This window comes from Vigna umbellata, chromosome 1, assembly GCF_029865625.1.
Source record: "Vigna umbellata cultivar VRB3 chromosome 1, Vumbellata_1.0, whole genome shotgun sequence".
Lineage (NCBI taxonomy): Eukaryota > Viridiplantae > Streptophyta > Magnoliopsida > Fabales > Fabaceae > Vigna > Vigna umbellata.
Genome location: NC_142165.1, coordinates 10,043,313 through 10,066,914, shown reverse-complemented (window position 1 = coordinate 10,066,914; position 23,602 = coordinate 10,043,313). Strand labels below are relative to the sequence as shown.

The 23,602-nt window shown below is 39.6% G+C and overlaps 4 protein-coding genes and 1 pseudogene across 4 annotated transcripts; all 5 read left to right on the top strand.

The window, feature by feature from the left end:
- The first annotated feature begins 971 nt into the window (after positions 1-971).
- Positions 972-4,524, top strand: LOC148204571 (uncharacterized; annotated as a pseudogene).
- Positions 4,525-5,052: 528 nt separating this feature from the next.
- Positions 5,053-5,921, top strand: LOC148204570 (uncharacterized). The gene is made up of 2 exons (XM_088113768.1): positions 5,053-5,270; positions 5,525-5,921. Exons 1-2 carry the CDS (start codon positions 5,053-5,055, stop codon positions 5,919-5,921), a joined length of 615 nt encoding a protein of 204 aa, XP_087969894.1.
- A 4,562-nt stretch (positions 5,922-10,483) lies between these two features.
- LOC148204569 (uncharacterized) lies at positions 10,484-13,640 on the top strand. Its single transcript, XM_088093905.1, has 5 exons — positions 10,484-10,736; positions 10,804-10,876; positions 10,956-11,020; positions 11,112-11,224; positions 13,128-13,640. The coding sequence occupies exons 1-5, from the start codon at positions 10,638-10,640 to the stop codon at positions 13,375-13,377; spliced, it is 600 nt and encodes a 199-aa protein (XP_087950031.1). The 5' UTR covers positions 10,484-10,637; the 3' UTR covers positions 13,378-13,640.
- Positions 13,641-15,821: 2,181 nt separating this feature from the next.
- Positions 15,822-18,562, top strand: LOC148204568 (triacylglycerol lipase 2-like). Its single transcript, XM_088093899.1, has 9 exons — positions 15,822-16,016; positions 16,116-16,211; positions 16,293-16,433; positions 16,521-16,631; positions 16,726-16,869; positions 16,969-17,009; positions 17,665-17,744; positions 17,832-17,927; positions 18,104-18,562. The coding sequence occupies exons 1-9, from the start codon at positions 15,840-15,842 to the stop codon at positions 18,421-18,423; spliced, it is 1,206 nt and encodes a 401-aa protein (XP_087950025.1). The 5' UTR covers positions 15,822-15,839; the 3' UTR covers positions 18,424-18,562.
- Positions 18,563-19,381: 819 nt separating this feature from the next.
- Positions 19,382-23,083, top strand: LOC148204567 (protein disulfide isomerase-like 2-3). The gene is made up of 9 exons (XM_088093891.1): positions 19,382-19,594; positions 19,798-19,956; positions 20,584-20,697; positions 21,134-21,291; positions 21,388-21,487; positions 21,694-21,870; positions 22,078-22,223; positions 22,403-22,549; positions 22,640-23,083. Exons 1-9 carry the CDS (start codon positions 19,460-19,462, stop codon positions 22,809-22,811), a joined length of 1,308 nt encoding a protein of 435 aa, XP_087950017.1. The 5' UTR covers positions 19,382-19,459; the 3' UTR covers positions 22,812-23,083.
- The last annotated feature ends 519 nt before the right edge of the window (positions 23,084-23,602 follow it).

Here is a 23,602-nt window from a genome sequence, read left to right as displayed (position 1 = left end):
TGTTGATTTGTTTTCACGTTAACTTATTTTTCTGTTGGTTTGTGTTTGTGTTTGATTGTGATTATCATGATTTATCATGAGAGTTTAGGTGAAAATGCATAATTGTAAAGATTGAAAAGAAAATGACGGAATAGAATTTAAGAATTTTTGTTTGGATGATGTATTTTATTCTATTATAATAAATATGATGTAAATAGAGTGAGTTATGTTATATGTAAAGTTTGAATAAGTTTGATAAAGGATGAGTTTTATTTTTTTTATATGAATTATGATTAAAAGTAAATTCGGATTTTATAGCATTAAAATTTGTGGAGTGTTACGTATTCACACATTCAAATTTTTCATATAGGCCAATAAATATTCATAATAACTCTCAAAACACGTTATTTCTTCAAACATCCTTTAATAATGTAGGTAATGTCCATAATGACAAACATGATATCCTATCATCTTATAACTTTGTTTCTTGAATGCATAAAACATCTACCTTTTCATTATCTACTAACTTCGTAATCCCTTTTCCTTGGAATCAAATCACATAATTAGGGATAACAATAAAATATACCATAATATTCGTGTTAATATTTCATGATGCAATTTTTATTTAAATTGTTTTCATTTAAGTTTATATTTTAAAGAACAATTTCAATATTAAAAAAAATACCTACATGTATTTATAAATGTCGAAACAGAACAAATTAACAGAGACCAAAGCCAAATCATTCATTCGAACAAGTAAAAAGTTATCAAAGATTATTTCTTTTCCTACTCTCTTACTGTACCAGAGAGTGCCAGGCGCCGTACGAAGGGCGCCGAAGCGCCAGGCGCCGTACAAGGGCGCCGAAGTGCCAGGCGCCGTACGAAGGGCGCCGAAGTGCCAGGCGCCGTACGAAGGGCGCCGAAGCGCCAGGCGCCGTGCGAAAGACGCCCGAAATACCGGGCGCCATACGGAAGGACCGTCCGGTTGCCCAATGATCGCCTACCCAGATGTACCGGAGTCCACTCCGGAGGCCACGGTGACTTACGACAATGCCTGTACGCAATCGTATAAGGCAAGCCGGCGGCTCATGCGTTGAAGAGCCGGCCAAAGATTGAACCTAGACCCGGTATAAACTCTCCTAACCCTCCTGTAGCAGGGAGGAACACCTACCAATCGGGTCGAACCTCTTTATAAGAAAAACTTTGAAGAACTCACAAGGAATTCTACCATCACAGAGCGGCTCGACACGACAGCCACTGCATCAAATCTTGCCTGTTAAGTGACCCAAAGTCCTACGTTCACTACGGGCACTAGGACTTGGGGGGCTTGTGTATCTGCAAGGGCCGGACGCCGTACGGAAGGATCCATGTGTACGGATGCACAAACTAATTGGGCGGATCTCCACGCGGACGAGGCGGACGCCCATATCACATTGACGGATCTCCGCGGACACGGCCGGCAAATCCGGACGCCGGACCAAAGATCCCACACGGGCGGATCCCACATGGACGGATCTTCACGGACACGACCAGCAAAACCGAACGCCGGACCAAAGATCCCACATGGGCGGATCTCGCGTGGGCGGATCTCCGTGCGCGCGAGGCAGACGCCCATTTCACATGGGCGGACGTCCACGCCCGCCAAAACACTAATCAACATGACTTAAGGAAAAGCAGCCTGGTTTAAAGGTAAGTAGAAATTAGAAGCTATTGGGCCGTTTTGGGCCGTGATTAACTTTTCACTAATCCCAAGCCCATAGCGAAAACTATAAATACAGGTCCACGGTGAGTGGTAGACAGGTTACATTGAATGCTCATTTATTGCTACTACTAAAAATAGCCACTGCTCTGAAACTGACTTTGGCATCGGAGAATCTTTTGTAGGTCTCCACTCCTCCGGATCAAGAGGAGAGCCAGAGCGCCAGGAGAGGATCGGCCAAGGAGACAATACTACGGGAGGACTTGGAAGACTTGGAACCCCACAGCCCTACACATCCGAAACATTTGGCGCCCACCGTGGGGCCGTGTGATTTCAAAAACTCAATGGTGACCACAAGAAACCAGGGCACAGACGACCCGGTGGAGATGATCCGCGCATTGCAGCAGAAAATGGAAGAGATGCAGCAGCGTCACGAGGACGAATTGGCCGCCGTAAAAGCCGACTGCGAAGCCCGGATAGCCGAGGAGGTCGGGCGGATAGATGAAGGAAAGCAAAGGAAGGGTAAGGAAAAGACGGGAGCGGAAGACAGTCCACCCGCCGATACCGAGTATGATAAAACCTGGAGGCCTACCGGGTCCGAGGCGGAAGGAAGCAAGGCCAAATCGGTGCATGCGGAGAGCGCTGCCGAGGACGGACGACTGATAGTGAAGTCGGAACCGTCGTCCACCTTGTTACTCCCGTTCACTCAGAACATCATGGATGTCCAAATTTCGGAGCAATTCATGGCTCCGCAATTCAAAATGTATAACGGAACAACGGACCCTGCCTCCCATATCCAGACGTTCTCGAACGCGATGGCGTTCCGAACAGGCAATGACGCCATCTGGTGCAGAGCATTCTCGCTCTCGTTGGAGGACGAGGCATTGGAGTGGTTCAACACCCTCCCCCCTAATTCGATAGAAAATTTCGCCGGGTTGAAACAGCAGTTTCATCAAACAATTTGCGGCCAGCAGCACTCAAGACCTGACCGTATTCGAATTAATGACCCTCAAGCAGGAGAAGGACGAGACCTTGCGGACGTTCATGGACAGGTATCAGAAGACCGTCCGGCGAGTGAAAAGCCTGACGCCGGAGCTCGCCCTTCACTACATCCTGCCGGCTCTTAAGCCGGGGCCGTTCAAAGATAGTGTCTGCAGGCGAGCACCCAAAACAATGGAGGAGTTGAGGGAGAGCAGCTGATGAAATAAGGGTGGAGGAGATGAAGCTCTCCTATAAAAAAGAAAATCAAGAAGCCAGGGGAGAGAGGACGGACGGTAATAAGCCCGCCAATTCTACGGGAAAAACGTTCGGCCTTAGGCCCCGGGAGCAGAAGAAAGGACCTCGCTTCCAACAATATACGCCCTTGAACGCCTCAAGGGAGAAAATTCTCCGAGAGGCCCTAAGTGCAGAACTGATAGTGGAGCATGAGGGACTCCCAACTTTGAAGGGCGCTGACCGGAGCAAACATTGCTCCTACCACAAAAACATGGGTCACAGCACCGAAGAATGCCGGACCCTCAAGGACAAAATAGAAGAACTCATCCGGGCGGGAAAACTTAAGAAGTACGTCCGAGACGAGCGCCCGTCGCAGTCAACCGAACGGTCCGCCCAGAGACCGGCCTACCGAAAGGATAAGCCGCGGAATCCCCGAGCGGAACGACCCCGCTCCGAAAGGCGCCCGAGCCGAAGTCGAAGCCGCAGCCGGGAACGCCCCTTGAGAGGACACATTAATACCATTTCCGGAGGATTCGCGGGAGGAGGATCATCTTCTTCCGCCCGTAAACGCCACGTTCGGGCCCTCCAATCCGTCCATCTGGTTGACAAGCCGCGTCGCTCCATGCCGCCCATTACCTTCTCGGACGAGGACTTTCACGCCCCTGATCCCGACCAGGACGACCCAATGGTCATAACGGCAGAGATAGCACGGTATGGGATAAGCAAAGTCCTGGTTGACCAAGGAAGTTCGGTCAACATCCTTTACTGGAAGACCTTCCTGCAAATGGATATCTCAGAAGATCTGATTGTCCCCTACGATGGGCAGATAGTAGGGTTTGCAGGAGAAAGAGTTGACACAAGGGGATATGTGGAGTTGAGGACGAGGTTGGGGACCGGACGATCTAGCGAGGAGAAGAGGGTCCGGTATCTGCTGGTAGAGGCGAGCACCTCATATAACGTGCTGCTCGGAAGGCCGTGCTTAAACGCTTTTGGAGCAATCGTCTCTACCCCCCACCTCACAATGAAATACCCCTCCGAGAAGGGAACTATTTGTACAGTCCGGGCGGACCAGAAGACGGCGCGAGAATGTTACGCAGCTGGGTTGAAGTTGCACGTCCGTCCCGTAAAAAGGCGGGCGGCCGGCTCGAGGTGGCCATGGCCGACCTTGATCCTAGGACGAATACCGAGGACCGGCTGGAACCTATGGGAGAAACCCAACCTATCCTGATAGGAAAGGAACCTGCCCAAACCACTCTTATCGCCAGGGAGCTGAACCTCGAAATGGAAAAGGAGTGAGAGCGCTCTTGTGGAGGAACCGTGATCTCTTTGCATGGACGGCAGCGGATATGCCAGGCATTCATCCTGCGGTGATGTGCCACAAGCTCTCGCTTTTCCAGAATGCACGACCTATAGCCCAGAAAAAGCGAAGAATGGGCGAGGAGAAGCGCAAGGCGGTCGAAGAGGAGGTAGAGAAGTTGAAGAGAGCCGGATTCGTCCGGGCTGTCACCTACACCACATGGCTAGCTAACGTGGTCATGGTGAAGAAGGCTAGCGGGAAGTGGCGCATGTGTACCGACTACACGGATCTGAACAAGGCCTGCCCAAAGGATTCGCACCCCTACCCAGCATAGACGCCCTGGTGGACGGCGCCTCCGGACACCGCTGTTGAGTTTCCTGGATGCATATTCCGGGTATAATCAGATACCCATGTACGGACCAGACATCGAGAAGACAGCATTCATCACAGAGAAGGCTAACTTCTGCTATGAGGTTATGCCGTTCGGTCTGAAGAATGCGGGGGCGACATACCAGCGCCTAATGGATCGAATCTTCCGGGACCAGATAGGCCGGTGCATGGACGTATATGTGGACGACATGGTGGTCCGATCGGCAGATGGAGAGGGACACATCCAAGACCTTGAGGAGGTTTTTCGCCAAGTAAGGAAATTCGGCATGCGCTTGAATCCCCGCAAAGTGTACGTTCGGGGTAGCCGCCGGAAAGTTCTTGGGTTTTATGTGACATCAAGGGGGATTGAGGCTAACCCAGACAAGTGTGACGCGGTACTGAAATGCAGAGTCCGGCCACCCTTAAGGAAGTCCAGAGACTGGTCGGACGCCTCACTGCCTTGTCCCGATTTATCCCCAAGCTAGCAGAGCGGATGAGGCCGGTCCTGCGTAAGCTGAAGAAAGGGGCCGGCCCGTCATGGGACGACGAATGCGAGCGAGCATTCCAAGACGTCAAAGCCATCCTAAGTAACCCACCGGTCATGAACCGCCCGGTTCCGGGTGGAGATTTGCATATCTTCTTGGGAGTATCTGAAACGGCCGTCAGCGCCGTATTGATGCAAGAGCGGCCTCAAGCGAGATTAATTACTTCGTGAGTCGAACGCTCCTAGATGCAGAAACCCGGTATCAGCGGGTAGAGAAGGTGGCCTTGGCTTTATTGCACGCATCCCGAAGGCTTCGCCCTTACTTTCAAAGTTATCAAGTGATAGTCCGGACGGACTTCCCAATCTCCAAAATCCTCAGAAAGCCGGACCTAGCCGGACGGATGGTGGCATGGGCAGTAGAGCTCTCAGAGTTCGGCTTGCGCTATGAACCAAGGATCGGTTAAAGGCCAACATTTGGCAGATTTCGCGGCCGAATTACCCCCATCCGGCCTAGAAGACTGGAACTGTACGTGGACGGAGCGTCCGGGCGTTCGATAAGCGGGGCCGGCATCGTTCTTGAAGGCCCCAACGGATTCTTACTGGAGCATTCCTTGATATTCAAATTCAAAGTATCCAACAACCAGGCCGAGTATGAGGCCCTGATAGCCGGCCTCGAGTTGGCAAAAGACATGGGGGCGCGGAGGATAACCTGCCGGACGGACTCTGAGTTGGTGGTAGGCCAAATGAACGGCAACTTCCAAGTCAGAGAGGAGCGCCTTTTACGATACTACCAACGAGCGGCGGAACTCGCAAGGGCGTTCGATAAAGTTGACATACACATCCCAGAGAACAAACACGAGGGCGGACATACTGTCTAAACTCAGTTCGGGAAAGGAAAAGGGACAGTTGACTACTGTCGTGCGGCAGGTTCTACTTCAGCCTTCGGTAGAATGCTCGGCGGTATCCGATGGAGGGCAGGATGGCGTGCAGAAATCAGGGAGATCATGACCCGCCAGGACGAGGGGCGGCGATGGTAGGTCCGGGCGAAGCCAAGAAAATCGCCCGTTACCTTATCGTGGGGGATGACTTATACCGAAGAGGATTCTCCTCCCCCCTCCTTAAGTGCTTGGGGAACGAAGAGGCGTGCTATGTCATGGACGAGCTACACAACGGCGTTTGTGGTTTCCACACAGGATGGAGAACGTTAAAAGCCCGGTTGCTGAGAGCCGGATATTATTGGCCTACCATGGAGGCGGACACAAAAGCGTTCGTCCAGCGCTGCGTTCGCTGTCAGGAACATTCCAACAACTCCCACTTCCGCCACATGCCTTACGTTCAATATCCTCCCCATGGCCCTTCGCCCAATGGGGAATGGACATCGTAGGACCATTCCCAGTAGGGCAAGCGCAGAGGAAGTTCCTCTTGGTGGCGGTGGATTACTTCACCAAGTGGGTAGAGGCCGAGCCCTTGGCGACCATCACGGCTGCCCAGGTCCAGAAATTCTGTTGGAAATTATATGTCGCTTCGGCCTCCCCGATCCATCATCACGATAACGGCGGCAGTTTATAGACAAAAAACTAGCTGAGTTCTTCAAGGATTGGGATCAAGCACGTTACCAGCTGTGGAGCATCCCCAGACGAACGGTCAAGCCGAGCAATGAACAAGCCATAGTTCAGAACTTAAGAGGCGTTTGGGGAAAGAAGGGGCATGGGTGGACGAACTACCCGAGGTCCTATGGGCCTATAGATGCACACCCATGGAACCACAGGCGAAACCCCTTTCAACTTAACTTATGGTACCGATGCCATGTTGCCGGTTGAGCTGGGCGAGCCGTCCTTGAGGCGAGAAGTCGAGGACCTGAACCTCAACGACCAAGAGTTGAGAATCGAGTTGGACTCCCTGGACGAACGGCGTGACGAGCGGCGCTGAGGGCCGAAGCATGCAAGCGCATGGTGGAAAGAAAATACAACTCCAAGGTCCGGCCAAGAAGCTTCCAGGAGGGGGACCTAGTATGGAGAAAAGCGGGAGACGCCCGCCGAAACCCAACTCATGGAAAGCTGGCCGCCAAGTGGGAAGGGCCGTTCCGAGTAATGGAGGCCCTGGGAAACGGAGCGTATAGGCTGGAGCGCATGGACGGACGTCCCATCCCTAACACTTGGAACGCCACGCATCTAAAGTTTTATTTCAGTTAACTTCCGCGGCTTGATGTAATGTACCCCCATGGTTAATGAATCAAGTTCTATTTCCTCCTATGAAACTCACTTTGTTTTGTAGACATCTAATCCAGAACGAGCGTTCCAAAAGAGAACTTGAAGCGAAGTTCTCAAGCCCTACCAAACCCAAGCTGGCGAACGAGCGTCCCAAACAGAACGAATCTCAGCTTGGTTGGGCGACGAAGCGAAGAGACGTCCGCCCTACCAAACCCAAGCTGGCGAACGAGCGTTCCAAAGAGAACGACTCTCAGCTTGGTTGGGCGACGAAGCGAAGAGACGTCCGCCCTACCAAACCCAAGCTGGCGAACGAGCGTTCCAAAGAGAACGACTCTCAGCTTGGTTGGGCGACGAAGCGAAGAGACGTCCGCCCTACCAAACTCCAAGTTGGCGAACGGGCGTTCCAAAGAGAACGACTCTCAGCTTGGTTGGGCGACGAAGCGAAGACACGTCCGCCCTACCAAACCCAAGCTGGCGAACGAGCGTTCCAAAGAGAACGACTCTCAGCTTGGTTGGGCGACGAAGCGAAGAGACGTCCGCCCTACCAAACTCCAAGCTGGCGAACGGGCGTTCCAAAGAGAACGACTCTCAGCTTGGTTGGGCGACGAAGCGAAGACACGTCCGCCCTACCAAACCCAAGCTGGCGAACGAGCGTTCCAAAGAGAACGACTCTCAGCTTGGTTGGGCGACGAAGCGAAGAGACGTCCGCCCTACCAAACTCCAAGCTGGCGAACGGGCGTTCCAAAGAGAACGACTCTCAGCTTGGTTGGGCGACGAAGTGAAATGACGTCCGCCCTCCCAAACTCCAAGCTGGCGAACGGGCGTTCCAAAGAGAACGACTCTTAGCTTGGTTGGGCGACGAAGAGAAATGACGTCCGTCCTACCAAACTCCAAGCCGGTGAGTGGTCCAACGAGAACAACTCTTGGCCCGGTTGGGCGACATCGCGAAAGGATTGTCCGCCCTACCAAACTCCACGCCGGCGAGTGTTCCAACGAGGACAACTCTCGGCCTGGTTGGGCGACATCGCGAAAGGATTGTCCGCCCTACCAAACTCCACGCCAGTGATTGTTCCAACGAGAACAACTCTCGACCTAGTTGGGCGACACCGCGAAAGGATTGTCCGCACTACCAAAATCCAAGTTGGCGATTGTTCCAACGACAACAATTCTGAGATTGGTTGGGCGACGTTATGCAACTAAACCGGATAAAAATAAAGGCAGATAGAGATGTGCAAAATTAAAGAGCTGTGTATTAATCATTTGCGCTTAAAGGTGCTGCGATCTACAAAAAAGACCGTCCAGCCAACCTCTGGAACACTCGAGACGTTGGATGGACGGTCGAAAGATACACCTCCAAAAAACAATATTAAAAAAGAGAAAAATTCTAATTCTTCCCGCCCCCAGCGATCTCCACGGGCGGCTCGTTCTCTTCGACGGCATTCAAGTCCACAAGGACGCCGTTGAAGACGTCCTTTTCTATATCCACGCCCAAGGCAAAGGGATCCTGGACGCCCGCCAAGAGAGTCACTTGGCGAAGGGCTTTGTTGAATCCCTCCTCATGTTCAAAAAGGATGGTGGACTCCAACTCAGCAATCTGTTCCTTAGCCTTAGCCACTTCAAGAGTGAGCTCCTCATTGGCCTTGGCGCGCACGACTCGGCCNTTAAAGGAATACTTTTTTCTAAGTGAATTAGTTCAAAACAATTTTAAATATTGAAACTTGTACTACTTGACCAATTACTCAGATTATAACTCTTTTAAACACACAAAAATCAAATCCAAACCAATAGGTTCACAAACCAAACATTCCAACAAAAATTATCAATTCATCAAAGTTCACCCTACAACATAGTCATACAATTTTTGAGCCTACCCACAAATCAACGAGACTCAACACACAATTCAATCATTCAATCAATTAACCATACAATCATACAATTCTATATTTCAAGGTATACATATCTTAAAATAAAGCAATTAGCTTCCCTTACATGAGAGACAAACCAAACTGTTCAACAACCCTTAAAACACTTTCAGATACATAAGAAGTCCAACTGCCTCTAAGAACAATACAAACATGTAATCAATAGAGACTCCCATAGAAGACTAAAATACTACATGTGATCTAAGGTGAGTCACATACATAGAGAAAACATATAGACCAAAAAAAGTGGCAAAAAAATCAATTTACTCTATTGAAGAAATTGATCAGACAAAAGTGGAGAGTTTGTCTCAAGAATCACTCTAACAATTTTCAATCTTAAAAAACATGAAGAGAAATTAAGAAAACCTAGAGGAAAGGAAGATAGCTCATGATGAAAGGTTTTTAAAAAGATGATGTTTTTAAATAATAAAACTCAATTATAAAAATTCTATTTATACTTTAAACTTTTGATTTTTAAATAATTGAATAACACTATTTTAAATATAGGGTTAAATATGTTTTTGATCCCTTAACTTTCAGTGAAAATTGGAATTAGTCCCTCTTCAAAACTTTGGACTAATTTAGTCCCCAAACTTTAGAAATGTGTAAATTTAGTCCTTTTAACCAAATTTTGTTAACTTTATTTGATGTTTCGAACACATTTCTCAGTTAACATGAAGCAAAAATGTGTCAAACGGTATAAACAACTCAAATATTATAATGAAACGCACTTGAAACATCTAATAAACCTAACAAAATTTAGTTAAAAGGACTAAATTCACACATTTCTAAAGTTTGGGGACTAAATTAGGCCAAAGTTTTGAAGAGGGACTAATTCCAATTTTCACTTAAAGTTAAGGGACCAAAAACATATTTAACCCTTAAATATATTATCGATTCTAAAACACCCATCTCCACAAATTTCTCCTTTATTTCCTTATATATAAAAAAATCTAGTTTTGTCCAATTTAAACATTGTAATTTGAAAGTAAAAAATATTTAGAAACTAGATAACTTTTAAATGGTGTAATTTGAAAGATAAACATGATTTGCAAATTATGTAATTCGAAAGTAAATAATAAATAAAAAATATTTTTCAAATTACACAAGTTTTGAAAGATTTTATTTCTGAATTATATAATTTGAAAATTATTTTTAACTTTTGGATTGTTTAATTTAGAAATCATTTTGGAAGGAAAAAATTGGCTTCCAAATTGTAAAATCCAAAAATTTAGGTTACATAATTTATATAGGTGCACTAAGAAACTACCATATATAGGTAAAGGAAAGTTTATTAACATTTTGGGTCAAAGCCCAAAGGTGTAGATGAAGCGAATGAGAAAGGTGAATACTGGCTTGAGGAAGAAGTAGAAGAAAACGTTTTTCCCTGGCAGTTTGAGAAAGCGAGCACTGGTTTTCGTGATTTGGCGTGGGAAGAACGCTTCTTCTCATAGAATCGCAAATGCAGCGATTAAGGAGTTCTGTGTTTTCGGCGCCCAACCTTAAGAAAAAGTATCTCAATTCACGGGCTGCGATTCAAGACACTTTTTTTTCCACAAAGGTTTTCTCTTTCTTTCTCTATCTCCATTCCCTTTTCTCATCTCAACTCACATCTCTCTGTGTTTTAGGATACGTTTGAGAGACATCGCGTGGTCTTCACTGTTGGAACTTCCATTGCTTCCGTTGCCACTGCTTGGTTCGGTCTGTCTTCTCTCTTCTCTTCTACTCTTTGCCCATTAACCACGATCACTCACTCACTTTTTTTTTTTTAATTTCATAGGTTACACCTTGCGCCATTTACATGACACCAAAGTGGATCAAAGGCTTCAATCCATTGAAAATGCTGTATACATATAAATCACTTTGCTTCTATTATTGCCTTTTCCTTTATCTTGTTTGAAATTTATATCATGTGCTCTGTTCTTGTCTCTGTCAGATGCAAAACAATTCCAATCTCCATCATACCGAAATCAAAGACATTGTCGCAGGTTCGGGAGGTTGTAGCATTCCTGCTTGTATTGCTACCGCGGGAACTTCCTTGGTTATCGGGTTAGTCTCTCCTCCCTCACAAACAACAACATGCTCCTTAACATTACTGCATCAATTTTGAAAAATTTGCGTGGTTAATTTACCAAACATAATTATTATAGCATGCTATGATGGTTGTTATTCATTACGAAATGACCGAAAATTGCCGACCTCATTCTATTGGGAAAGGGCTGTGGTCGCTGTATAATGGTAATGCTTTGATTATAAAAAGCAGAGATTAACAAGAAAATAATAATTACTTAATTATGTAGCTGTAATGTTCTGCTAGAAATTCCCAACCTTTCATGACTCTTGATCTGTTATTCAGAACCTTGTGAATCTTTTTGTTTCTCGCAGTTTGCATGGATTAAATTAGGTTACTTGATGCTGAAGGTTGAACAGTACTTAATTTTCCTAATAATCCAGTGATGTGGTTCAGTTTTCCAACTAGTTTTACATCGACTGAGAAGGGACCAGTGGTGATACAACTCTCCTGTTTTAGCTGGGCCTGGGACCGGCTATTCTATAAGACTAGGCACAGTAAATTTTCCAACTAGCACCTGAGAAAAAAATTGCAAAAGGAAAAGAGAGATAGATGAAAAAGAATTTAAAAGGATAGTTGGAACCAATAAAATTATAATGCAAAACTCAACATGTTAGCAAACTAAATTTTAGATTTTTTAAGAGGATGAATTTACCATTCTGATTTTGGCATAGCATAGCACATATTAATTTACTGGCTCTAGCCCTATTATTGTTTGGGTTCCTCATTCACGCCTACAGTTAAATCTATCGCCCCAACATTCTGCAAGTTTACTTTACATACCGTGCTACTACCCTTGTCTAGGGATGGCAAATGAACCCATCTATGAGGATGTCTAAAGTCATCCTAATTTTAATGGGGAATCCCCGTATTGACTGGGCGTGAATATGAATAATACTTAAGTTTTTAAATTGGGTATGAGGATGGGATGATAACATGCATATGACCCCTTTATATCCATTCCCATGCCCATTCCTGTCCCCGTACTTATTCTCATTTTAAATTACTAAAATCCTTTAATTTATTAAGTAATCTCACAAACTTGCATTAACCTGTCTTTGTTTTTTAGTTTCCTAACTTATTTCTTAGGCACACATTGATCAATTTTATTTTCTTTAACTCTTACCCACACCTGCCCCACCTCTTTGCCATTAATTACAAACCTCATCAATTTATCTATTTTAGATATTTCTTGAATTTCTTTTTTATGTACTGGGGAAACATGGGACAGGATATTGATTTTTGCTTAGAGATAGCGACACTGTGATCAAGGTAAATACACTGCGAGGAGGAATGTGGATGACAATACTAAAATGTTACATGAATGATTTCGTGAATTACAATTTTAAACCCCACATACCAACATCTCTTTACACATAAATTTGATGCTTCTTAGCTTCTAGATCTCAAGCTTCTAAAATTTGGGGATGACAAAAAAATAATTAGGTGTTGTTTTGCAAATCGGAAGGACTTTGGGTGTGGGAGGAAAACAGGGAGGGGGGAGGTGTCATTCCATTTCTTATGTCTGGGTTTTGTTTTCTCAAACTCAAATCATTCTTCCAGTGGATCTGCTTTTGAATTTGGAATATTGTTCCAGTATGATGTCAAGTTTATTCGTTATATGGACAAGATGCCTCAGTTAAAATCACTTAAAAATGTATTAATCTGTGAAAGGAAATACTGCCATGCATTTGACCTGTTGATTGATTCTAGGTGTTGGCGTACATGTTTGACGAGAACATGTCTCCTCTGTTGATTTGTTGTTGCTTGTTTCATAAGCCATTCATATTGACTTTTATTTTCTTTGATACTTTGCTATCAGTGGATTTAAACATTCTGATTTTCTTTTTGCTATGAGTTCTCACTTTAGCTGATATACAGGTATGCCTTAGGATGGAGGGGTGGAAGCTGGTATGCAACTAAGAAGTTCAGAAAGGAGCAAATGAAAATGCTAGGACAGATTACACCTAGAAGATGGCAATTGCTTGGGAAGATAAAACCTAAAGGGTTGCAATTCCAATTCCTTAGAAGGAACCTTACAAAACTCAAATTATCTGATAGTGCCATGAAAACATCCGAGTCAAGTATAAAGGATGCAGCTACTACACATGTTACTGGAAAATCTAATTAGTATACTACTATAAAATGGTTCTTTAAGCAACAATATTTATTCAGATGGCTGTAGATACCAGATTAGGCATTCAATTAGATAAAAATATTAGCAACTTGGTATAACCAATTATCATCAAATTTTGCACTGATAATTTATTTTGGCCTGCAGCTGCTCACCCTTAGCTTCATAAATTCTTCATCCTTCATGATAAGTTCTTTAGAAACTTGTGTTGTATTTGATTGTTAAATTTATAATCGAGTAAATACACATACTTTGATTTTGGTGGGTGGCAAATAGAACTCTCTTTATTGGAGGAAATACACATTAGATTTGTGTTATGTAGGGAATGAACAAGTTCTCGATGGTCTAATTTTACTAACAAAATTTTCGACCAAGATAATATAATTCAAGAGTGACAGTCTAAGAAAAATGGAACAGAAAAGAGAGAATAACGATGAATGAATCTGTGTATAGCAGCTCTCAAATACTTTAATACCCATATAGACATCAAATCAAATAACTAAACATATTACTATTATCACAATTGAATACATTTATTTTGAATTAATTTAAGATACATGCACGAACTCTAACCATTTGTAATTCAAAATACTTAAATGTTTATGAAGATATATAAAAGGTGAACTTATCTTATTTTTAATTCTGATCAAGTAAATACGTAAAATTCTTTATTATATCACTATTAGCTGTTTCTCATTATAAGACAAATGGAATTAAAAACTTATAGAGAAGGTAGGAGATGTTTTAAAAATAGTTTTAGAAAAATAAATAGTTTTTATAAAATAAAATTCAATTATCACTTTTTTATAAATTAACCTTTTAAGAATAAAATAATCGAATATTATTTTTTAAAAACTATTACTACTAATCTTTACTCATTTTCTAGCTGCTTAAATAAATAAATCTCAAAGATTTAATTAAAAATATTTTCATAAGATGTTGAAGTATATGAATGGATGAACTAAAAATATATTTAAATTATTGATTAGTTAGCAAAACCTCCTTCTCCTATCTCTATAAATTTAAGGTTAATGAACAAAAATTAACAAATATTTAATAGAAAAAATATTAATATATTTTTGTTGCTTAGCATAACCTCCTTACTTAATGCATTGAATTTTATGTCTATATTATTTGTTGTGCAAAATAAGTAAAGACTTATTTAGAAAAATATTAACTAAGTTGTTAGAAATTCTAAAATATCAATTGTACAAAAAAAATGTAATACATATAAAAGACATGGGAATTAGGTAGTATATGTATTATTATAACTTCAGCTGTTCAGTCTTCATTAATACTCAAAAGGAATGAGTAATAATGATTCAGTTCTCACCATCCCTTGTTATCTTATTACTAATTGTACATATGGGTGTGAAAGTAGATTATGTAAACAGAGCAGATTGAATTTTAATTTTTAATACATTAATCTGTTTTGATCTGTCTTGTTTAATATGTCAAATTGATGAGTTAAAGACAGATAAGTTTATTTCTAATTGGTTAGTGCGTTTTGTTTTAATTTTTTAATTTTTTAATTTTTTTAATTTAAAAATTAAAATTAAAATAATTAAAAGATTAAATTTTTCTATTAAATTTTTTGTAAAAATATAAATGTGTAATATTATTATAATTTAAATCATTTACATTTATTAATTAAGTTTTAATTATTAATGTAATTGAATAATTGAATATATAAATGTAATAATTATTATTTAATTAAAATATTAATTAAAATATTTGAAAATATTCATATTACTAAATATATTTTAAATATTTATTTATAAATATGTATACAAATAAATTAAAAAAAAATTAAAGAAAAAGTGGCTGGCTAACTTTTCAGTCTGTCAGTTAGGTGGTAGAGCCAGTTGCAAGTTATGATCATCTTTTGGTGATTCAGTTTCATCCGATTCATTTTGTCTGTTTTGTTTTGTCACTTTTAACTAAAAGTTTGTGTAACATATTTATTTGTTTATATTTCAATTAAAATTTTAAATATTTTTCTTCTAACTTGAAAAATATTGGATTCTTATTAATTAAGTTTAATATGTTGATTCAGGCCTAAGTATGAACGCATATGTTAATTCCATGGTAGTTTGGTAACTGGTTTTTGCTTTGTGGTACAATACATTAGTAAGAATTACATAATATTTTGGTCTAAGCACATGTTTTGGCTTTTTGTATGCGACACATAGGTCTGGTCAGGAGTGGCCTCTGCAGTGAAAAACCATCCACAAATTTCTGGCATAGTAAAAGAAGCTTGGCAACAAAGTCCAAAAATTCATATAATTTAATAGTGGGTCCTTGGTAGACCCCACATATGCTTTTGTTTAAACCACTGTTGACAAAAAAGGTGGTTTAAAACCCCTCATGTGAATACCTTACAACTATTATTTTTTCCCGTTTTCTGCGTGTATAAATAATGTCTGGATTGGGAAGATTAATGTACCAGGAAACAGAACATGGCCAACACATCACTCTCACCAATCCTTGTGATTCTCTTCTGGGGTTTAACTCTTGCAACTGGAAGAAAACTCTCACCACTCACCACCACTACTGCAACATTGTCATCATCCCCCACTGATGGTATTTGCTCATCTATGGTGAAAACACAAGCCTACACTTGCGAAGAACACTTGGTATGTACTGTGCTTGCATCTGTTTCTGTTTCTGCTCAGAAATCAACAAGATTTAGAACACCTACTAGCTACTAACTCGCTTATTGTGTAATATTTTAGGTGACAACTCAAGATGGTTATATTCTTAACATGCCAAGAATTAAAGTGGGAGAATTAAGGGGGCCACCTGTTCTTCTACAGCATGGGCTTTTCATGGTTATTAAGAGTTTTATAAGCAACTATATATCATAGATTTTGTTGTTGATGTTGGCAATTAATGTGGTGCTTTGGTTGCAGGATGGCATAACATGGTTATTACTACCTTCAAAGCAGTCTCTTGCATTTCTTTTGGCGGATAATGGGTTTGATGTTTGGGTTGCTAACACTCGTGGAACCAAATATAGCCGGCAACATATAACTTTACCTACTAATAGCTCGGTTAGTTTTGTCTACTAAAATAGTTGATGCATTTCTGTGGTCGGCAATTTGTTTGGTTCTATTGATCATATCAGTTTTATTCTTTAGGATTACTGGAATTGGTCATGGGATGAATTAGTTGCATATGATCTTCCAGCCACAGTCAAGTATGTGCATGATCTAACTGGACAAAAACTGCACTATGTTGGTCACTCACAGGTGAATTTCACATTCTACTCTTCATAAACTGCACCGTTCTTGTCTTTGACCTCTTCATGTGATGCTGAGTGTAGAGTGTTGAATTCCTCTGTAGGGAACTTTGATTGCATTGGCTGCTTTTTCCCAAGACCAGTTACTGAACATATTGAGATCTGCTGCCTTGCTTAGCCCAATTGCTTATGTTGGTCAGATGACTTCACCCCTTGCTAAAAATGCAGCTGAAAACTTCATTGCAGAGGTATTAGTCATAAGAATTATTTTATTGTCTGTCAAAAGAAAAAATTCCTTTTACAATTCAAATAATTGACAATGAAAATCTGTGTTTTCCTCTTTACAGTCACTGTACAACTTTGGAGTCTTTGAATTTAATATGAGAGGGTATGCAATTCTTATTGTCTATTATTCATTATCATTCATTTCTTTGCACTGTAGTTATAAGAATAAGAAGGCTGCAATGTTGGTTCCTCGTAGTTCTAACTTTAATATTGTAAGAATGTAATATGCAGACATTTCTCAAATTCTTAGTGGGTAGAATAAGATCGGATCCAGAAGTCATCCTGATGTTAAACTGTGTTTACCATTGAATGAAAAGTTTAACTATAATTTAAGAAACCACGAATTTGATCCTCCAAAGTTATATGCATCCTCACATTAGTCTTTATGTCACCACTTTAGCCCTTCAAAGATTTTGACTCCGAAACATTCTTTCAAATGCTTAATATATCACCAAATTTGACCATAAAGAGTGTTCTTTCACCACTTTGTTTATTCAAAAGGACCAATATGCTGATATTTTAAGTCTCTGATAGACTGATTTGGTGACAGATTAAATCTTTAGAGAATTAAATCTTTGCAGGACTAATTCAGCAATGTTTTAAATGGAGGAACTAATTTGTTACCAAAAATTTGGTAAGACATGGTAATGAATGTAACTTTGGAGAATGAAATTGGGAAGTAAGCTAGTTTATGACTAATGTTATGACTCCAATCGTATGAAGGCTTATATCACTTCATTTTTCTCATGTCTGAATAGGGTCTCTGTTATAAAGTTTCTAAAGGACTTGTGCAATAACACAGGCATTGATTGCACCAACTTGTTGACCTCTTTCACAGGTGGCATTCATGTTCTTATTCAGCTATTATTCAACCTCCAAAACTAACACTTGTTTTCCTTCATTGACAACACTGATATGCTTTCAGGCCCAAATTGCTGCCTCAACCCTTCCATTGTAAATGTTTTTTTGGATCACGAGCCTCAGTCAACAGCAACAAAGAACATGATCCATCTATCTCAGAGTAAGTGGTTCGTTCTATTTTCCTGATTTAAATACCATTATATCCTATACTTCATGATAAAAAAGTAAGCTTTAGTTTTAGCAGAGATTTTGAAAATTTGACTGGAATCAGCTGTTAGTAAGAGTACTTTTTTCTTTCATGAGTGGTGATGAATCTTAATCATATATGAATATCAGTGATCAGAGAAGGAACCACTTCAATGTTTGATTACCAGAATCAAGATGAGAACATAAAACACTATGGACAACCCACTCCCCCTGCATACGACATGACAAGAATTCCAAATGAGCTTCCTCTCTTCCTGAGTTATGGAGGCGCTGATGCTCTTTCTGATGTTAAGGATGTGCAACGTCTGCTGGAAATTCTTAAAGATCATCATCCAGATAAGCTTGTAGTGCAGTACAGAAATGATTATGCACATGCAGATTATGTTATGGGTGAAAATGCTTATCGAGATGTCTATGAACCTCTTATATCTTTCTTTAGGCTCCAGTGATATCTAGTGAATAATACATCCTATAGAATTTTATCATTACCTGTCTCTACATCATAGAATTGAATAGCACAGAAATGTCACATGTAATTTTACAGAATATGGTATTATTAAAGGAAAGTCCTATAATATTACTTTAGTATGTTATAGTATTACAACATTTTAACTCTTTGCTTCCTATAGAAATTAAGTAACACATGTCAAATCTAACATATTTAGAAAATATTTTTAAAAATTAAAAGTAAATATTATATAATTAAAATACATTTTTATGTCAATTAAAAGTATATTTAAGTATTAATTTTATTTTCTATTAATTTTTATATAACTTATATACTGAAAAATAACGAGTTATAAATAACCAAAAGGTTATACATATTTATTCAATATAAGTGTTTATTATTTAATTAGGTATCACAAATATATTACATTGAGACATTATTTTTGACGTAATTCTCAAAGGATGAAGCTAAACTCATGGACGAAACTGATAAATTGTTTATGTTATACAAATTTAAATACAAGATAATAATACATTAAAATTAGTGGGGTTTTTAATATTAAATAGTCTTTTTAAATTTTTTATTGAATACTATTTATTTTTTTTGCTATTTTAAAAACTTATAGTCTTGAAGAAATGCTTTTTAAAGATTTTTACAATGACCAAAAATCTTGATGGAATAGTATCACATTGTTTTTTTTTTTTAATTTGTTAAAATATGTTAAAATTCAAATTGAATTCACTTCCTTTGAAGATTGTTTTATTTTATATTATAATTATATAACAATCTTCTGTCTAAAAGTAATTTACTTTTATCATAAAAAAGAGAATATTTCTGAACATTAATCAAATTCGTTATTTGGACTTTGAAACGAAGAAATAAAATTGATTTGCCAACACGAGTGTCTGACGTGTAAGTATATAATTGGCGGACACACGTAGCAATAGAAAGTACTCGAACAGACAAAACAAACTAAGAAGGGTTCTTTCTTCCTTGCGTAGATTCAGAGTGCATAGAGTGAGAGAAAGACAGTACCAATGTCTCAATTTCGAACACCATTTTTCGTTTCATTTCCTCTTTTGCTAATCATCTTCAACCTTGCCCCTTCCTACGCACTCTATGGAGCATCCTCGCCCGTGCTTCAACTCACACCCTCCAACTTCAAGTCCAAGGTGAATCATGTTTAAATCTCGAACTCTTTCCCAGTGCCCCATTTCGTGATCTCACCGTATTTACCATTTTCCCAAATTGGTATTTTGTAGAAACGTTAAATTTTGTATCTTTGTTCTTGAAATCTATCTGGGCATGTACATGGATATTTGTGGCGTTGCGATGTGGTTGTAGTTTTGATGGCTGAAATCAAGGTTCATGGCAGGTTCTGAATTCAAATGGAGTTGTTCTCGTTGAATTCTTTGCTCCATGGTGTGGACACTGTCAGGCTCTGACTCCGATATGGGAGAAGGCAGCTACTGTGTTGAAGGGTGTGGTTACTGTGGCAGCACTTGATGCTGATGCTCACTCGTCTTTGGCTCAGGTTGTGTATTGTTCATTTGTTTATTAATGATACTATTTTTAGATGTAATGAAATCTTGAAATCTGTTAAATGAAGACTATGATGTTCTTTGGTTTTTGCAATCAGCCTTTCTGAAATGTGAAGGTGCTGTATTATATGCTTGACTTTTATGTTAATGTACACTGGAATTTCCTTTATGTGAACCAGGCAGGATGCGAAACAATGGGTTGTTATGCGTACTTATTTGAGCTCTTGGAACTGTATGTTTGGAACAATTGAATGTTATTAATTGAATTGGACCTAATCATTTGGACCATTTTAGATTACTTGTTTGTTTTGTGGAATATCAACATTCAAGAACTATTGTATATCAACATTCCTTGCTGTTGGATCTAGCACCAAACTCTTTTTTGTGCAAAGCAACCAAAGAATATAGTACCCGTACAAGATAGAATATTTCCTTGGAGATTCTTTCTTTGCCTCTTGCTTCATAACATCAGCTGTCTACGCATGAGATTTTTACTTGTAGATTTTGAATTATGGTTTACAACGTTTGCCTGTTTCTTAGTTTGTTTTATAACTTTATGTTGGACCTTTATTCACATTTGCGCACGTGTGTGTGCATGATTTTTTCTTGATTCCCCACAGGAATATGGAATCAGAGGATTTCCAACTATAAAAGTGTTTGCTCCAGGAAAGCCACCGGTTGATTACCAAGGAGCCAGAGATGTCAAACCAATTGCTGAATTTGCACTTCAACAGGTTCGTTGGAATTTGCATCCGTTATTTTCACACCCCCCCAAAGGAACCAGTTAAAAGTTGAGCAAATTTAACTAAAATTACGTGCACACACCACTTTTCTAGTGTAAAAACCCTAAGCAGAGAAAGGTTTGAATGTATTATTAGGTGAGCGTTATGTGACTACTTGTAAGTACAGGTCTATAGAAAAACAACTCATTCAGTTTTGTTTTAATTCATGATTTGCATGATTTATTGACTGATGTTTGATAAATAAACAAAGTCATACTTCGCAGACTATCACAAGCAAACTCACTAATTAATTTTTGTGACTAGTTACTCAATGCTAAATAATTTTGTCGTGTTTCAAATATGCAGTATTTATTTTAGAAAAAGAAATCAGTAAATAGTATACCTTTACTCTGAAGTATTGCCTCCTTATTTTATATCTCATGTACAGGTAAAGGCTCTTTTGAAGGAGCGGTTAAGTGGAAAAGCAACAGGGGGTTCAAATGAAAAGACAGAAACCAGTTCTTCAGTAGAATTAAACTCTGGAAACTTTGATGAATTGGTCCTCAAGAGCAAAGAACTCTGGATTGTGGAATTTTTTGCACCTTGGTAAGTGCTGTTTGTGTTCTGAAATCTAAAGTATTCTCATGTTGACATTTCAGACGTGTAGCTCTAATAACATTTATCCTCTTTTATTTCCCAAAGGTGTGGACATTGTAAAAAGTTGGCTCCTGAGTGGAAGAAAGCATCCAATAATTTGAAAGGAAAGGTTAAACTGGGCCATGTTGACTGTGATGCCGAAAAGGTACTGTTATACTTCTAAATAGATTGTAAGAACTGTTCAAAACTATTATGCCTGTGATCAAGATGGTCATTGCATAGTTTTTTATTTTTATTTTTTATTTTTTTATGTATTCTTGTTAAGCGTAAGACTCTCATTGCTGTCTTATTTTATAATGTTTTATTACGCACTTTAGTTTATATTGTTCTGATAGGAAATTTTTTTACCAGTCACTAATGAGCAGGTTCAAAGTCCAAGGATTCCCAACAATCTTGGTATTTGGTGCTGATAAAGATAGTCCTATTCCTTATGAAGGTGCAAGGACCGCCGCAGCTATTGAATCATTTGCATTAGAGCAGCTGGAAACAAATGTGGCTCCTCCAGAAGTGACAGAGATACACAGTCCAGTAAGCATTTTCTCTCCTGCCTAATTAGTGTGCATTGGTTTGAAAAAGAGGATAATAAGATAATCGATCTTGCTAAGGAAGAGTGACCTAAGGGCACTGATTGTGAAACATTTAATTTAACATGTGTGTGTGTGTATTCTGTTAAATGATTTCAATTATTCACAAAAGCATGTGTTAAGTGATAATTAACATGAACCTTCTCTGTAGGATGTTTTGGAAGAGAAATGTGGTTCTGCCGCAATCTGTTTTGTTGCATTCCTTCCTGACATTTTGGATTCCAAGGCTGAGGGAAGGAACAGATATCTTCAGCAACTATTATCAGTTGCAGAAAAGTTTAAAAGAAGTCCATACAGGCAAGTTAAAAAAACATTTTTGCTTTGCTTCCATCCTCTAATATCACTTCACGTGTTAATCTCTACATCGTAATATTGTTTGATTCTGTCGGTGTTGCAAATGCTTTATTTATGTGTATTTTTAATAAATCTTTGTTGGCGAATTCTTTTTAATTGAATTTTTGTGTCTTTGAGCACAGCTATGTCTGGGTAGCTGCAGGGAAGCAGCTGGATCTTGAGAAGCAAGTGGGTGTTGGTGGATATGGTTATCCAGCTTTAGTAGCCCTTAACCTTAAGAAAGCTGTTTATGCTCCTCTCAAGAGTGCTTTTGAACTTGACCAAATTATGTAAGTTTATTCCTTCTAACTTTATGCTAAATACTAAACAAACTATTGAGATGAACAAGCTCTTGAACATTAGTTATCTATTTTCTGCAGACAATTTGTGAAAGATGCTGGACGTGGAGGCAAAGGGAATTTGCCCCTGCAAAGCACTCCGACCATTGTAAAGACAGAACCATGGGATGGAAAAGATGGAGAAATAATTGAGGAGGATGAATTTTCACTTGAAGAATTAATGGGGGATGCTTCAAGCAAGGACGAGCTATGATCAATTGAGAAGGAAATTATGGCAAAATTTTCAACCACTGATTTTTACGTTACAGGCAATATGTTTCTCATGATGATTGTGATCACTGTTCTGTTTTACCATGTTACAAGTTAAAGACCAGTCTAGTGATGTGTGATCTTATGAGGATTTTGAAATGTTCAGTGGTACTGATATTTATCCAGGGAAAATGTCAGCGATGTTTTTATTTTACCTATCAATAAGCATTGAGCTAACAGGTACAACGTTTATAACAAATGATCTTTGATGATTTATATACTACTCTGTTGGTTATGTTTAGAAAATGTATTCTAGAAGAAGAGATTTATTATAAGGAGAAGTTTAAACAATTTTTTTAAGACTCTCTCTCTCTCTTTATATATAAAGAAAAAATGTAATAAAAAATAACATACAAAGGGTCTCTCTTTATGTATATAAAGAAAAAATGTAATAAAAAATAACATACAAAGGCTCTCAATGTTAACTTCCTAAATACCTAATATATTTCTCTCAATTTAAGTAGTATTTTAAAAATTGAAACATAAAGAAACTCTTAAAACTAACTAATTTAAATTAAAGTATAAATATTTAGACATAAACTCTAATCAAAATCATTAGCTATTGAAAGAGTGATGTCATTGAGATATATAAATCTTAGGTGTAGTGGATCATTGAGATATAATTACAAATCTTTAAAAACAGGTATCCAAATATATATCAATTAAATATAATAACAAATAAAACAAAAATGTAGAACAGTTACACGGGATTGAATCTCGTTGACAATTTGAGAT

Coding starts and splice junctions, on each gene's coding strand:
- LOC148204570 (XM_088113768.1), top strand. CDS start 5,053: ATGAGGCCGGTCCTGCGTAAGCTGAAGAAAGGGGCCGGCCCGTCATGG. Junction 5,271..5,524: donor CAAGCGAGATTAATTACTTC/GTGAGTCGAACG, acceptor AACATTTGGCAG/ATTTCGCGGCCGAATTACCC.
- LOC148204569 (XM_088093905.1), top strand. CDS start 10,638: ATGCAGCGATTAAGGAGTTCTGTGTTTTCGGCGCCCAACCTTAAGAAA. Junction 11,021..11,111: donor TTCAATCCATTGAAAATGCT/GTATACATATAA, acceptor TGTCTCTGTCAG/ATGCAAAACAATTCCAATCT. Junction 11,225..13,127: donor GGAACTTCCTTGGTTATCGG/GTTAGTCTCTCC, acceptor GCTGATATACAG/GTATGCCTTAGGATGGAGGG.
- LOC148204568 (XM_088093899.1), top strand. CDS start 15,840: ATGGCCAACACATCACTCTCACCAATCCTTGTGATTCTCTTCTGGGGT. Junction 16,632..16,725: donor ACTATGTTGGTCACTCACAG/GTGAATTTCACA, acceptor ATTCCTCTGTAG/GGAACTTTGATTGCATTGGC. Junction 16,870..16,968: donor CTGAAAACTTCATTGCAGAG/GTATTAGTCATA, acceptor TCCTCTTTACAG/TCACTGTACAACTTTGGAGT.
- LOC148204567 (XM_088093891.1), top strand. CDS start 19,460: ATGTCTCAATTTCGAACACCATTTTTCGTTTCATTTCCTCTTTTGCTA. Junction 19,595..19,797: donor CCTCCAACTTCAAGTCCAAG/GTGAATCATGTT, acceptor GGTTCATGGCAG/GTTCTGAATTCAAATGGAGT. Junction 21,488..21,693: donor TTGACTGTGATGCCGAAAAG/GTACTGTTATAC, acceptor TTTTTTTACCAG/TCACTAATGAGCAGGTTCAA.